Genomic DNA, 16,531 nt, shown 5'->3' with positions numbered 1-16,531 from the left:
GAAACGCATGGAAACTATCGCGTGCACGCACGCGCGCGCATACTCTCTTCCATTTTGTTTAGCACGCACATACTCTATTTACTGCATACACCCAAACTTTCTCTCATCTTCTCTCTCACACTCACACCTACTTAGCTAACTATCTTGCTCTAAAACATTGTAAATATATTGACTGATGGTGTTATTTGTGTTTAGAGTACATCCATCTGCCATCCCAAAAAAAAGGGAACAGCCTGAATTTCATCAGAAACAATGGCTGCAAGAGAAGAGTTCAGGTCATTTTGATTTCATACCAGAAAACACTCACTGGCATGTCATTTGAGAAATAACAGAAAACACCACTGATGACTGTAATTGTAGTGTGGCCAGGACAGAGTCATATTTAGATCATATTTCTGTGAATTCCCCTTGTTGGATGATTCTCTACTCTCATCATGCCCCCTAAATGATAGCTTCTGCCGGCCAAGCAAAGAAGTCACATCAATAAGGCAGTTTAGGAAGGCTCTGTTTAGTTTTACCACTTGAATGCGAGCACCTCCATTAATCGCATTTTCAACCCTGACCCTTGTCACAGCACTTCTAGTCAGCCAGCTAACTCTGTCATACCAGGAGAGTTGTAAAGACTTATCTTTTCCTACTTTATGCAGCAAATCAATCTTAGGTGTTAATCTGCCCTGCTGTTTAATTCTAACTTATACTTCTCCTAATAAGGAAGACTATTAAATGGCTTTGTCAAAATCAGCTCAACAATGTTAGCATTGTCTGCACTTTGCTGCACCTTGTAATCTGGCTAGTTCACTTAAGTTGGAAGTAGAGTGGAGGTTTAACAACATCTGAACTAACAACTAACCCACAAGTCTTTAGTTTGTAAATACAAATAATTCTTTAGGTAATTTGCTGTGAAGAAAAGACCACAGACAGACAGGTAATCACAACAGAGGTACAGAAAACAACATTAACAAATCATCTCTCAGGGAACAGCTGCAATGCTTGGTGAGAGTAAAAAATAGTAGAGACATTTGCACTGCCCTGCGACAGAGGAAAATAGGAGTGATTTTATCTCTTCTGCATTACTATAATTGTGCTTTGGTCACAGCCAAATGTTCTGAAATCAATTTCTTTATTTGCATGTGAAAAGGTCTACTGTGGCATTTTATTTTTTATTTATACATTTTTCTGTGTGAATACATTTGTCATATCACTACTGCTGGTCTTTGAGTAGGTACTATCAAATGCTATCCATAGGACAAACGTTCTACTTAATTCAACAGTTAAAACAAAACATATTTTGAATATATGAGACACTGGCAATTATCAATAAACAATTAAAACAAAAAAAATGTTCAGAGGGTACCCATTTGGTTTTACATTCCAGACATGGAACACTAAGTACAGAAAAGATTAGATTCCTAAGATGCAAAAATATATAAAACAATAAATTCTTTCAAAGGTTTTTGATCAACTTTTTTTTCCCTCTGCTTCCAAGATATAAAACTTTAACACAGTGTACCAGAAAAAGACCTAAACTTTTTTTCTATATGTAAAGAAAAACAGTCATATAAAACAAGCTTTTAGTTTTTACTCTACAACTATTGAAGAGCTGGTGTTACACAGATGAGACAAAGGTCTTCCTTAATCGGATCCAGTCAGGTTCATAGTTATATAGTCAATTTCCAGTCCAGTGTCACTCTGGCACTTCTAGGCTCCTTGGACCAAATGTCAGAATGGACTGGCTGCGATCTGGGTCATTTAAACGTAGGATACGGGTCAGATTATTTATCGGAAGAGAACTGAAAAACAAAGAGAAAGAAAGCGCTGAATAATAAATCCCAAGGAACTTGATTATGGCCAACCTATCACAGGTTTGCACTATAAATCGTAAAACTACATTAGAAAAATAATACTTTCTGAAAGGAGCATTTATGTGACATTTATGTTACTACAACCTACTGAACAGAAAGGTAAAAATAATATCTAATATCACTACTCCCATACACCAAGCTGCTGAAGTGGGAGATGGTGTAATGCAGGCTAAGGCAAAGTTATTGCATTTTGAGACACAGTTGCCATTGTCATTTCGGCCCGAAGATACTGTATATACATTTAGAAACAGAACAGCAGGAGAGATCAGAGTTTAAACTTAAAACAGCTGTCCGAAAGATAAGAGTTTTTTTTAGATATTAGAATTAAATTAGAATTCACTGAGAGTTCCCAGCTGGATTTATGTCTTAAATCTGAGAAAACTACTGTAACTAGGGAGTGTTATACATTTCTACCATTAGCAAGCACACTGCTTTTGTTAGTGTCAGTTTTTTCCTCCTGTGTATCCCTATTCAAACTTTTGATCCCCGAGCCATAGCGGTAGCGCTTTGGACCACTGAGCCAGCCTCTTCTTTCTTTAAAAAAATAAAAAGAAAAAGAACATGGCAGCACACCCTAAATGTGCTAAGCTGCTACTGAACAAATCACACAACTTCTAAAACAATGTTTTTGGACAGACAAGACGAAGACAAAGATGTTTGGCCATTATGCACAGTGCCAACGTAACATATATCAGCACAACTAAAATGCTCTATTCAAGCCTGTTGAGTGCCTTTTCAGAGTCCAATGATAATAACTGTAGGAGTGTTAGACCTATTTAAATATTCCACAACATTTAATATGCACCATAAGTGCATGTAAGTGCAGTATGATTAACATTCTAATGGGTCTTTTTTAATAGGCAGGCTGTCGTGTCTTAGGTATCGTGTTATATTCCAGCATTTTATTGATAACCGGCATTAGTATAGGACTAAGCATTTATAACTGGATAACTTTCCTGACCTGGTGTGCTGGTATGCTAAAAGAGGACAGAGCTTATTTTTATTTTGAAAAGACAAGACAAGAGTTGTTGTTCATATATGGTTGTATACCAAAACCCCCAATACCCTCAGTTTATTTTTTCTTTTATTTGGTTTCAGTTAATGCAGTGTTTTTAAAATGCTGCATTTCTGGTAATTTATTTGCATTCTCTCTTAATACTGTTGTGTTCTCAGCTTTTACCTGACTTTGTCCTCTTGGATTAATAATGATTATATATACTCCTGATTTTACTTCATAATCTCACATGTCTGTTGTGTTAGCCAAATGATTAAGCTAAGACGTTACTGAAAAGCTATATGGAATCCAGACACAACCAAAGCTTGACAGCCACCTATACTGAATGAACCTGAGAACTAGACTTTTTAAATCCATTAAAATTGCTTTAAAGAGTCTTTGCCTTTTACAGTTTCACGGAAGTAATATTATTCATGGATGCAGCCAAATTTATTAACCAAATAACTTATAACTCGTTGTAACACGTGCTTGTTGTGGCTCGCTTGGGTAAACATAGATGCTGAGTTCTCCAGTAGTGTACTTAAGTCATATTAGCCTTGTTTATGCTTAGTCTTAAAACTCATTTATCATGTATGTACTGTTTTCAAATTAATAAACGGTTGTCTATTGTACAATAAGAGTTCTGGGTATATAATGTAATTAGTACAGTGTGTAGTATTTTGCTAAAATAAACTTTAAAAATTTATTTGCTAACCCAAGTTATTTTCTGTTTTTTGGCAGTCCAAAGGAATATTGCTTTGAGGAACTATTAACAGTTAGACATTTCTATAGAAATACATGTAAACTATTCTTTGGCCCAGTATTTCTTGTATATCTATATTTCTTGGGGGAAAAAAGAACAAACAATCTATATATAAATAGTGTATTCACTGTATGTAAAATAAATATTCTGTCCAACATTTCACTTGTTCCCCATGTCTTTGATGCTCTGCAGGGTCTACTACTAGACATTCTAGACATTCAGCGGCCCCTAAATAATAATTAATAAATAAATAAATAAATAAATATATGGGGAACACTGCATAGGAATGCTTGTTCTCTCAACCCATTAGACCAACCAACACAAGCAGGTTACCTCATGCTCTGTGGAGTGAGGAAAATAAACTGTCTGTAGCGCTGGCTAGCCGCAATCTTTAACATCATGTCCATGGAAATCCGGCGGTTCACCATGTCCTGAGGGACATTAAAAACGTAAGTGAAGTCACATAACCTATGCTTTTATTCACTCTGCAATCATTTCACATTTTACTACACTACTAATTTACACTAATACTTTGAAGTAAAATCCACATTTCCATTAATTGCATTGTACCTCAAAAGGGGACAAATTCAGATGAAGGACTTCTAGACATTGTAAAAGTTATTCTAACTTTTTTTTTTGTGAACACAACACATTGTCTGATGTGCTTTACCATGTACACATCAAATTCATCCAGGCAGCGAAATGGAGCTTCAGCTATAGCCCATAGAGACAAAACAAAACAGACAGTGGAAAATGATCGTTCCCCTCCAGACAAAGAGCGCATGTCACTGAGATTGGCCTTATCACCCTCTCCTGGCTGCACCTAACAGAAAAAGAAAGAAAGAAAGAAAGAAGGAAAGAAAGAGAAAGAGAGAGAGAGAGAGAGATACAATAAAAAGAGTGTTACAGAAAGAAAAAGGCAGTAACAAATAGTAACCTACAGATTTAATTGGGGGATACAACTTTATGGCTTTTCTGGAATGCTGCATGAGACTGGGAAATCAAAACTTTTCTTTGTCTAAAATCTCTTCAGATCCTTCTGAATATTTCTGGCTCTGCCTTGTGAGCTTTTTTTTCCAGTTCAGCTCACAAGTTTACAATGTGGTTGAGGTCAGAGAACTCAGGCTGTTAACGGCTAGCTCAGGCTGTTGAGCTACCGAGACAATGTTATGTTGATTCTTATTACTGAGATAAATCAGTAACCCACACAAATGATGAATGTCACAATGAGATGTATTATGATCTAAAGAAGGCCTTGAATAACCAATGAGAAATATTTAGTATGAGCTAGAGCATCTTCTTAGTCTAGACTCAAGCTCTGATGCTAACCTTTCTGACAAAATCTAGAAAAGCACAGACAGCACAATATGATGCACAATTTATCATCAATTTATCAACACAGGGTTAGCTTGTCAGTTGTTGGCAACACCGCAGTGCTTATGTTTTTATTTTTGGGTAGTCACTAATGTACATGTGTATGTGTTGGTAGCAAACCAACAGTTTGAATTTTGCAGTCTGCATTATGATAACTGGCTGCCTATTGTGGAACCATGATTGACAATCAAATGCAATTGAAAGCCAAAAAAAACTATTGGGTAATGTCTAACATTGTACACAAAACAAACATAAAACACTCACCAAAAAATAAAAAGATTCATATTCTGACTTGTTAGATGTTAATTTGAGTGTAACTTACTGAAATTGAGAGGGCCTCTTTCTTGTGGTTAAAGGTCATTGTTCCTGTGTATCCTCTCTGGGACAACATGGAGTCAAAATAGTATTTACATCGCACAGAAAGATACCTGTAAATACAAAACAACTAAAAACATAAACATACAAAAACAAACTTACTAAATCTGAAATGATTTAGCCCAGTACATCACTGGAGGATTAGGAAGTATAAGGTTTATGCCACACAATGCATTGCAAAGCCTGGCACTTCGTCTCTTACATTATGTCACTCATTTGTATGTAGAGCTGTTGATACTGTTAATTGGTGCACCTTCAGTCCTGTTTCAGCCACTAATCTTTGTAGTTCCAAGGCAAAATGCGCAATGGATATAAACACAAGAAACACAAGAATATCTCTAATACATATGCTAATAAATATGCTAAAAATAATTTTATTTCCAGAGAAACCACCTACCAACCACTAAACAGCAATCAACTAGCATCACCACAGCAACAACCTGGGATACCATAGCAACCACTTAGCAACACTATCGCAACCATTAGGAAAACCACATTCCACACTTCAAAGCATACACAGTGCACACCCCACACCATACTCTGCACACTCCACATCACACACTCACCAGGTCTCACTGATGTCACTCTCCCACACACAAGCTGAAACAGCATGCACGGCACCCTTTCTCTGCACTGCTCTCTAGTCTGTGTGTCTCCTGTCTATGCTTGGAGGAGCTTTTGGACAGACAATATTTTGGCATCCCACAAAGGTTTGTACACCCAACTCTGTTCCACACACTCCACACCAATGTCTGAACTGAATTTGAACAATTGGTCCCTCCCAGAAACATGGCTGGAGCTTATATTGAAAAATACACATGCATATTAGGCTCTCCTATTAGGTCATATTAGGGAAAACACCATGGCTGACATTGGGCAATCAGAATTCAGCAGGTACTTGACGGCAATCAACATGAAATGTAATACACATCTGGTAGGGAACTCTATTCCCGATACTCTGTGACCGGTATCGGCCAGTGTGGGTCGCTGCTCACATGTTAAAATACAAAAAAAAAGTAAATGTCTCATACCGTTCAGGTGATAAACACAAAGTTGACACCATAGTGAGTATGACAACTCTGCAAATGTAAGTAATTGTTTTAAAAAAAAAAACACATTTTAAACCAGTCCTCCAATCTATGCCCTATCAAAACTGGTCTCAAAACATCATGTGAAGTATGTAAGTACATAATTATTTAAAAAAAAAAAAAAAAAAAAAAGGAAAAGAAAAAAAACCCACAAGGTATCTACATATCACTCAATCCACCTGGGCAGATGCAATGAATTTCAAAATTGCAAAGTGTCCAACATACTCATCTGCAGAATCTCTCTCCTAACATTTCTGTAGCCAAATCCCCTGTTTGAGGAGAACCCAATACACATAAACACACACACACAAACACACAAAAATAAACAGGAATGCACACAAAAAACAAGAGAAAGACAATGTTACCACAAGTGACACACACAACCAGTAAGACTCACTGAATATTAACATTCATCATCTACCCCCATCTCTCCAACTCCTTTCAAAAGTATTGGATGGCGCACCATCATTCCAGAGAACAGAGTTTCACTCTTCCACAGCTCAATACAGAGGGGCTTTATACGCCTCTGGCCCACAACTGGCATTAGGCATCATTTCAATAGGTTCATGCTCATCTGGTCCAGAGAGCCCTCACATTCCTGCACCCCAGAATTACCCTTCTGAGTAGCTGCCTCTAGTTCCGGAGTTCCTGCCCCTGCCACATTGAATGATTAATAATATAGAGGTTTTCCTTTTGGGTCTAAAAGCTGCAAGAAATAAAGCTGTCAAAAAATAAACAATGTCAAATTTGGCTGATTTTTCCGTTATTTTGGGTTCAGCATCTAAAAATCTTGGTGTCAAAATTGATTAAGATCTATCATTTGACGAACATATAGCTAATAAATATTACTAGGCATTTAGGCATCATTCCATTCCATTCCATTGTCCAGAGAGCCCTATTCTATTGGCAGCAGTTCTCTACAGGGACTAGACAAGCTGTGTGTGCACTTGCACATCTGTGTCAACTGATTTTTTATCTTCTAGTTTCTATTGCTCCACCCATTTCCCACCTTGAGACTTGGCACATGGAACATGGTGGCCATTCACCAACTATCCACTATTCCATCCACTGGGGTCTCCTGTACCTGCGTCAAACCAGCTGCCACCCACCCACCCAAATGAATAAATATAATTTTAATATTAAAATGTTCCTAAATGGTAGATGCAAATGACAGTCAGTATTAAAACATCTAAACAGACCAAGTTACATGTTAACATAGGACTTCTTTATATATCACATATCACATTCACAATACTTGCATCCATTGAACTTCTGCTTGAATTTCTTTTCTTTGAATCTCTTTTACGATCAGGGGAGGATAGTGGCCACACCATGAGTTTCTCTCCTTTTATGCTTATAGCAGTCAATGACCGAGGTATTCTTTGCAGCATGAGATGGTGCATTGTCATGAAGATGACTTTGCTACAGAAGGCATGGTTCTTATTTTTGTACCATGGAAGAAAGTGGTCTGTCAGAAATGGTCAGCTCTCTCCCCATGATTACGGCCCAAAACATAACTTCAAAACATGTCAAAACATGACTTCCACCGCAGCCTTGTTGGGACATTTTGGCCATCCACCAACCATCCACTACTCCATGGTTGCATGGCACTCATCAGTAAACAAGTTTGAAAATTAGTATTCATATATGTCCGGGCCCACTGATTCTGTAAAACTGCTCTGTGACAACGGCAGTTGTAAAAAGCACTATACAAATACAATTGTAAACAAAAGTTTGTTTTAAAAAAGTGCTTAGTTTATTCATAATCGTTAATTGTTTAAAAATGGATTTTTGTCCAATTGCCTCAAGTTTGATCCTGGTTCACACAATAGACTGTACAGGTACACACGTGGACAAAATTGTTGGTACCCCTCGGTTAATGAAAGAAAAACCCACAATGGTCACAGAAATAACTGGAATCTGACAAAAGTAATAATAAATAAAAATGCTATGACAATTAACCAATAAAAGTCAGACATTGCTTTTCAACCATGCTTCAACAGAATTTTTAAAAATAAACTCATGAAACAGACCTGGACAGAAATGATGGTACCCTTAACTTAATATTTTGTTGCACAACCTTCTGAGGCAATCACTGCAATCAAACGATTCCTGTAACTGTCCATGAAACTTCTGCACCTCTCAGCAGGTATTTTGGCCCACTCCTCATGAGCAAACTGCTCCAGTTATCTCAGGTTTGAGGGGTGCCTTTTCCAGATGGCATGTTTCAGCTCCTTCCAAAGATGCTCAATAGGATTCATAGGGCTCAAAAAAGGCCACTTCAGAATAGTCCAATGTTTTTCTCTTAGCCATTTTGGGTGTTTTTAGCTGTGCGTTTTGGGCCATTATCCTGTTGCAAGACCCATGACCTGCGACTAAGACCAAGCTTTCTGACAATGGGCAGCACATTTCTCTCTAGAATCCCTTGATAGTCTTGAGATTTCATTGTACCCTGCACAGATTCAAGACATCCTGTGCCAGATGCAGCAAAGCAGCCCCAGAACATGTTCCTCCATGTTTCACAGTAGGGACTTGATATGCTTCATTTTTCTGTCTGTGAACATAGAGCTGATGTGCCTTGGCAAAAAGCTCAATTTTTGTCTCATCTGTCCATAGGACATTTTCCCAGAAGCATTGGGGCTTGTCAACATGTAGTTCCAGTCTGGCTTTTTTATTATTTGTTTTCAACAATGGTGTTCGTCTCCCATGAAGTCCACTTTGGCTCAAACAAGGACGGATGGTGCAATCTGACACTGATGTTCATTGAGCTTGAAGTTCACCTTTAATCTCTTTAGAAGTTTTTCTGCGCTCTTTTGTTATCATTCGTATTATCCATCTCTTTGATTTGTCATCAATCTTCCTCCTGCGGCCACATCCAAGGAGGTTGGCTACAGTCCCATGGATCTTACATTTCTGAAGTATATGTGCAACTGTAGTCACAGGAACATCAAGCTGCTTGGAGATGATCTTATAACCTTTACCTTTAACATGCTTGTCTATACTTTTCTTTCTAATCTCTTGAGACAACTCTTTCCTTTTCTTCCTCTGATGTTGAGTGTGGTACACACCATGTCACCAAACAGCAGTGACTACCTGTAGCCCTAGATATAGGCCCACTGACTGATTACAAGATTGTAGACACCTGTGATGCTAATTAGTGGACACACCTTGATTTAACATGTCCCTTTGGTCACATTATTTTCAGGGGTACCATCATTTTGTCCAGGCCTGTAAATGAGTTTACTTTTTTAAATAATTCTGTTGAAGCATGGTTCAAAGTCAATGTCGGATTTTCATTTGTTCATTTTCATTGAATTTTTATTTATTTTTACTTTTGTCAGATTCAAGTTATTTCTGTGACCATTGTGGGTTTTTCTTTCATCAACCGAGGGGTACTAACAATTTTGTCCACGTGTGTAGATAATTTTATAATATTTATAATTTTATAATAATTCTTTGCTCAACATGGATTCTCTGTGCCAATCAATCCTTACAGACTTGGCAATTTTATCTTGTGCTGCATTGTAGTCTAATTAGGATTGCATATTTGGCCTTTTGAAAAAAACAAGTAACGAACCTATTATGCAGTGTTTAGATGCACTTTTGGTGGCATATGATTTAGTTCAAGGATCCTGAACAACTCTGTAATTGCATGTTTCAGTATGGACGTTTTTTTTTTTTTATTAAGAACTGCAGCTTATTGTGCAAAAGTCAAAAGGTCAATCTGAGCAAAACGTGGCGAGAGTCTTGGTTGACGGGTACTGATCAATAATCAGAACATAAGGACACCTTTTGACAAGTTCTAAATCATTTTGTAGGCCTAGTATTCAAAAACTGCCTCAGGTGTCATTGTGCTGGTTCATGCTTGAACCTGCGGATTGCCACTACGTACTTGGACCCTATTGTTTTTGTTGATTTTTATTTTTCTTGAAATGAAATGAGGAGCAAAAACTCATGACCCAGACATACCAAATTATGCAGTGAGGTACAGCAGGTGCTTTGTTTTCTAGCTATTTGGGATAATGTTAAAAACCTACTTTTTCAAATTTGTCTCTCGGAATTTGCCAGATTTCTGCAAGTTTGGACTTGTTCAGAACATGATTCTGGGGTGATATCAAATTTGGCAGACATGTGTCAAAAGGGGGCAGGGCCAAAGCAACATAACTTACAGAAACCATACATCCAATCAAGCTGAAATTTTACATGCTGCATCTAGAGCCTATTCAATAATGGGAGACAGAAAGACACACAGAACTCGACATCAGTGATTCTGGTCACCCTAAACTAATCCAATTCAAGTACGATTTGACAGGCTAAACAATCACCAAGTAGGATGAAATGGTATATCAATTCAAGCATACTCGATTAGGTAGTGAAGTCTCAAAGATTGGCCACTAGGGGCGCTATACAAGATAATCCAGCACATCTAATTATACATTTTACTTGGCCACATAAAACATGCTCTATGTTATGAAGCGCCCTTGGGGACACTGGACACACTGTAGTTAGGATGTTGTGGCTGAGGGATTTCAAGTAGGCCTTACATTCACCTATTAGTAGGTGTAACATCTGCTCACATCCGTTTGATCAGTTCAGTGAAATTTGTTCTTTCGTTTTCGTAATTCGGAAACTAAATCGATCACAGACCTTTGATACATCAAAAACACAAACCTGTTTGTGTTTTTGTGTATCAAAACACAAACGTAAACTGAGCACTTAAAATCTCCACAAATCCATCTCTACAAGTTTTTGCATCATTCCAAAACCTAGTAGATGTACAGAAGTACAGAAGTCACATGCAGGGTAACAGCTGTTTTGCTGTCATTTAGCAACCACTTTGCTACCATTTGTTTATATTCTTTAATAAATTACCATTTAATTGTGCACAGGAAACAAGCGACTTTACAACATGGTCGTATTAAAATGCTGTGGGTGATTTATAACATGTTGTGCATGCAAAACACCCCTTAAACATCACACATTTACATTTAGGGTAATAAGACCATAAAATCAGCACCCCGTTTTTTGAATAAGAAATGTCTTTTTCTATTGGTTTTGCAAAGGTGACATCTTTATCTACAGATACTGTTGAAAATTAAAGAAAATTTAATATTGATATGCATATTTCTTAATAAAGAACTAAATATTTAATGGTGCGTCCTAATTTTTTTCCACAAGACCGTATATGTGCACATTACATGCAGTCTCTTTCTCCCTCATCAGTTTTTAATCAACTGACCAATAAGACTAAAATAATTGATGAAGTACACTCCTTAATGGCAGGAGCCAGGATGGACTTTTTTTTGTCAAGTACAAGCTATGAGATTGTATGTGCCAAAAATAGCTTGGGGAAATCAGTAAAACTACAGCTAAACAATACAAAAGTCTGTGGTAATACACAATCTTCTACCCAAGATATTTTTCTCAGTAAATAATGTGCCAACATATTAGTTTGTCAGAGAAATATATTTAGTACTCATTTTGAGGGTTAATGCTTAAAATTACAAACAGTAATGGCAAAAGAGATAGAGTGCTTACCTCCTCATTTCAGTGTAAACAGTATGTCGCGTGTTCATGATCTTGCTCAGTAGACAGATGAAGAGTTTTAGACTCTTTACTTGCTGTGCAATGCTGTTGTAGCTCTCAAAGGCCTCCTGATACTCCCTGCGTGTTTATCAAATTGACAAAATTCAGCCATGTTGAAACAGTCACAATAACCTTAGAACACTAAATACTCATTAGTATTTTAATTCAGATATATTGAGGGCCTGTTACCAGTTTAAACTACTTTTAATCTTGCTTTCCTACGTTATTTTATCTGTTGAACATATACAATCTATTATTACTCTACAATCCTGTACAGTTCTGGTTGGTTGTTTACGTACACACATCATATACATGAATGTCATGGCAATAATGTTCTGTTGTTCATTTTCTGACATAGAATGAATATACAGCATGCATTTTAATAGGGAAAAAAGAATCTGCAGGACAATTTTGGGACAGGGACAACATGTACATACCAGATCCAAATTGCATATACATACATTTACATTCATTCATGGCATTTAGCTGACGCTCTTATTCAGAGCGACTTACAAAGGGTACTCATATTACAGAGGAGGGCCAGTGTAGTGTTAGGAGTCTTGCCCAAGGACTCTTATTGGTGTAGCGCAGCATAGTCACCCAGACTGAGAATCAAACCCCAGTCTCCCACATGGTGTGGTAGCTCACTGGCAGGTTTGTGGTGTTACCTGTTGCGCCACACCAACCAATACATCCACTTGATAATTTGACCAGAAAGTGTCCTTAACTTGTTTTTTAATGACAGTTCTTTTGAGTTGTTGTTTTTCTGAATGATCATTTTGAACATTTGCTTTCAACTTTCAAGTCTTTTGTTAGGATTTTCTGTTTAGTTTGACCTGTACAGGGCCATTTTCCAAAAAACATGCTGAGCTTGTGAGACGAAACATCTGTGCTTTTTTTTGAAGTTGAAAAATTACATAATGTAATTACATGACTGCTGTCCTACCCCTACTCTGCTTGGGGATTCTGAGATCAACTCCACTCCACTGAAATCAACTGGTTAAACCACCCTTTAACCAGTTTCACCTTGACAAGAAACTTTTGATAGCCATCAATAAGCTTCTGCTGGAATGCTACAACCAGTGTTCCAGCAGTTTTAATTCATGCAATCACCTGTGCCTTGGTGGTGATTCGGTTTCTGAACCTTTTTGACCTTAACATTTGTACTTAAAATGACAAGGCAAAAAAAGCATGTGGTACAGTGATCAAACTCGTACGCTAAAACAAACAGTGTAGAAACTAGAGCGGAAATGGCGGGCGACCAAACTAGGTGTTTTACTCTACCTGGAAGGACAGCCTTAGTGAATATAAAAAGGCACTCATTAAAGCTCACTCAGTGTATTTGGCTCGCTGATTGAGAATAATAAAAACATTCTTTTTGATACATTTTAGTGAGATTTCTAAATTTACAAAAAAAAAAAAGAAAAAAAAAAAGGCAGATACTCAATCCCAGATTCCAGCTTTTTTAACCAGTAATGTGTTTATGGACTATTTTAATAATAAAATAGAAAACCTTAGACAACAAATCCAACCCTCCTTATTAAATCAAACATGGCAGTCACCTGGTGTAGCTGTTTTAGAACAAAACAGTTGTAGAACAAAGGCTGGACGCCTTCTACCCACTTCCACAGCCAGGACTAGAAAAAAATATTTCCTCAGCAAATTGTAAAAACTGTACACTTGACTCAAATTCCTCAAAAATACTAAAAAAAACATACTCCCAATCATAATCAGACCTCTTTTAACAGTAGTAAACTCATCCCTTAGCTTAGGGCATGTACCCAAAACCCTTAAATTAGCAGTCATAAAACAAAAAAAAAAACTAATCTTGATCCTAGTGTATTGTCTACAGACCCATCTCAAACTTAACATCTAATATCCAAGATATTCGAAAAAGCTGTGGTCCAACAACTGCTTATACCCAAGTATAAGAAATTCAGATCCTTATCATAGCACGGAAACACGGAAACGATCTCCTTCTTGCCTCTGATCAAGGCTACGTATCTTTATTAGCCCTACTCAACCTCAGTGCAGCCTTTAATAAATAGATCACACTTTTCTACTAGAAAAATCTGAGAACATGGTAGGAACCACAGGAACAGCCCTATCGTGGTTCAAATCTAACCGAATGCTATGGAGTTCCTGAAGCGGCTATATTTTAGTATCGTTATTATTTACATTATACATGTTACCACTGGGCTTAGTTAAGCAGACATGATGTTAATTTGAATTGTTATGCAGATGACACACAGCTCTATCAGCCAAACCTGACTATAAAAGATTAAAAGTAAACTGAGGACTGTGCAAAAGGATATAAAACTCTGGATGTCACAACTTCCTTCCTCTCAACAGTAACAAAACCGATGTTCTCCTTTTAGGTCCAAAAACTCAGACTTAATGTTAGACTTTGATTTTTCCATTATTCCTGGTCCAGCATCTAAAAATCTTGGCGTCATATTTGATTCAGATCTATCATTTGAGCAACATTTAGCTAATATTAATAGGACAGCCTTTCTACATCTAAAAACATTGCCAAAATGAGAAGTTCATCTCTACAGGAAGCACAAAAGCTAGTACCACTGCTAGTGCCACTATTAATATTACTACTAGTAACCATCAATACTTCTTACTCTTACAATCACTGCCATGATTATATTAAGTTATTCTACACCATGATTATTATTATATGATTATGAATATGTTGCACACCTGAGCAGTTCAACAGCATAGGTGGTTTCGTACCTTTTATCAAGAATTTATAAATAGTTGTGACTAGAGGATTGGTCTCCCTTGTGAGTCATGTATTGTAAAATGCAGTGCCACCAATATGGCTGTAAAGAAATCTGAACTGGACAAAAAAAAGTGATTTGTTGTTGCACCCCTAGTTTTTCATTTAAAAAAGTTAAATATTTACAGAACGCGTCTACACTAATGGACTTGTTGCAGAAAAACATTAAGTATAAAAATATAACATCTGATTCAGAATAGGTCTATAGAAAGCAATATTGTCATTGTAATTATGGCATTGTGTGCATACCTGATTATAGTGTCTCTATCACCATGCTGGTTTTGCTGTGTGGTAATTTTAAGTTTTAAATGGCTGATGTCGCTGTCAAGATTTTTAGCTGTTCTTCTTATATCTATTCGCTCTGGGCATATTTCTGAAGCTTTTTCCGCAGAAGCCTGTTGGACAAAAGCAAAGTAATAAAACAAACCCAATGCATTAAAAGGGTTATTCAAAGGGGACACAGTACTTTTTTTTGGTGCCCGAAAAGAAATGAAAATCTAAAATCACACACTAGTTGACCGTTTTGCTGTACATTACAAAAAACTTTAAGGATACATACATACAGCTGCCATTTTATCAGGTACTTGTTTTTGATTAGTAGCAAATAAATCTCATTTATTAACATCACAATCTGAGTAACTGAAAAATATAAAAGTTAACATATAGTAGTCAAGTCAAGTCAGATTTATTTGTATAGCGCTTTTTACAACTGATGTCACAAAGCAGCTTTACATAAATAGTGATTAATAAAAGATAGAGACAATACTGTAAATGTTAGTTGCAAGGTGTATAAAGTAACAATTTTATGCCATTGAATATTGAAATACAATATGCTTTCAGCTACCTTCTCCTATTCCCACAGCAATGGCACAGCTTTATAGGCATTATAGAAACAGAAACATACACATATTCCATGATCATGTTATACCTTTAATTTGTGTTCCTTATCCTCCAGTATGCTCATCTGTGCTTGTATGTTGTTAATGTGTGTTTTACGCTTCTCCTCATAATGTTTCTTATGGTGCTTGCTCTTCTCTACCTCTTGGTCACTTTTACTCAACTCCTCCTGCACACATAGTCCAAAAAAAGCAGACAGAGCAGACAGTAACTGACAAGATACTGCTACAATCCTGTACAGTTCTGGTTGGTTGTTTACATACACACATCATATACATGAATGTCATGGCAATAATGTTCTGTTGTTCATTTTCTGACATAGAATGAATATACAGCATGCATTTTAATAGGGAAAAAAGATTTTTGGGACAGGGACAACATGTACATACCAGATCCAAATTGCATATACATACATTTACATTCATTCATGGCATTTAGCTGACGCTCTTATTCAGAGCGACTTACAAAGGGTACTCATATTACAGAGGAGGGCCAGTGTAGTGTTAGGAGTCTTGCCCAAGGACTCTTATTGGTGTAGCGCAGCATAGTCACCCAGACTGAGAATCAAACCCCAGTCTCCCACATGGTGTGGTAGCTCACTGGCGGGTTTGTGGTGTTACCTGTTGCGCCACACCAACCAATACATCCACTTGATAATTTGACCAGTAGTGTTGAAAGTTCCAAAATGCCTTTTAACTTGCCAAGACCAAGGCCTCTTAACATCTTGTTGCTCATCATGACAATATTGTAGACACTATCAACATTTGGTGACCAACGGTCACCCACAGCTGAGAGGAAAAATGG

At 37.1% G+C, this 16,531-nt stretch overlaps 1 protein-coding gene across 6 annotated transcripts in view; it reads right to left on the bottom strand.

The window, feature by feature from the left end:
- Nucleotides 1-904: 904 nt before the first annotated feature.
- Nucleotides 905-16,531, bottom strand: part of LOC140574749 (structural maintenance of chromosomes protein 6) — a 65,395-nt gene continuing 49,768 nt past the window's right edge. The window contains exons 20-26 of one of the 6 annotated variants that reach the window (XM_072694689.1): nucleotides 15,759-15,896; nucleotides 15,080-15,225; nucleotides 11,995-12,120; nucleotides 5,316-5,421; nucleotides 4,290-4,442; nucleotides 3,953-4,050; nucleotides 905-1,790 (exon numbers count right to left, since the gene is read on the bottom strand). In XM_072694689.1, the coding sequence (XP_072550790.1) occupies nucleotides 1,685-1,790; nucleotides 3,953-4,050; nucleotides 4,290-4,442; nucleotides 5,316-5,421; nucleotides 11,995-12,120; nucleotides 15,080-15,225; nucleotides 15,759-15,896 (873 nt within the window). In that variant the 3' untranslated portion in view covers nucleotides 905-1,684. Of the gene's footprint in view, nucleotides 1,791-3,952; nucleotides 4,051-4,289; nucleotides 4,443-5,315; nucleotides 5,439-11,994; nucleotides 12,121-15,079; nucleotides 15,226-15,758; nucleotides 15,897-16,531 lie in introns of those variants that run through there. The other 5 variants (XM_072694687.1, XM_072694688.1, XM_072694690.1 and 2 more) reach the window with 5 other exon arrangements.

This window comes from Salminus brasiliensis, chromosome 13 (assembly GCF_030463535.1).
Source record: "Salminus brasiliensis chromosome 13, fSalBra1.hap2, whole genome shotgun sequence".
Classification (NCBI taxonomy): Eukaryota; Metazoa; Chordata; class Actinopteri; order Characiformes; family Bryconidae; genus Salminus; species Salminus brasiliensis.
Note: the sequence above shows the minus strand (reverse complement) of the source record. Positions and strands in the feature narration are given on the sequence as shown.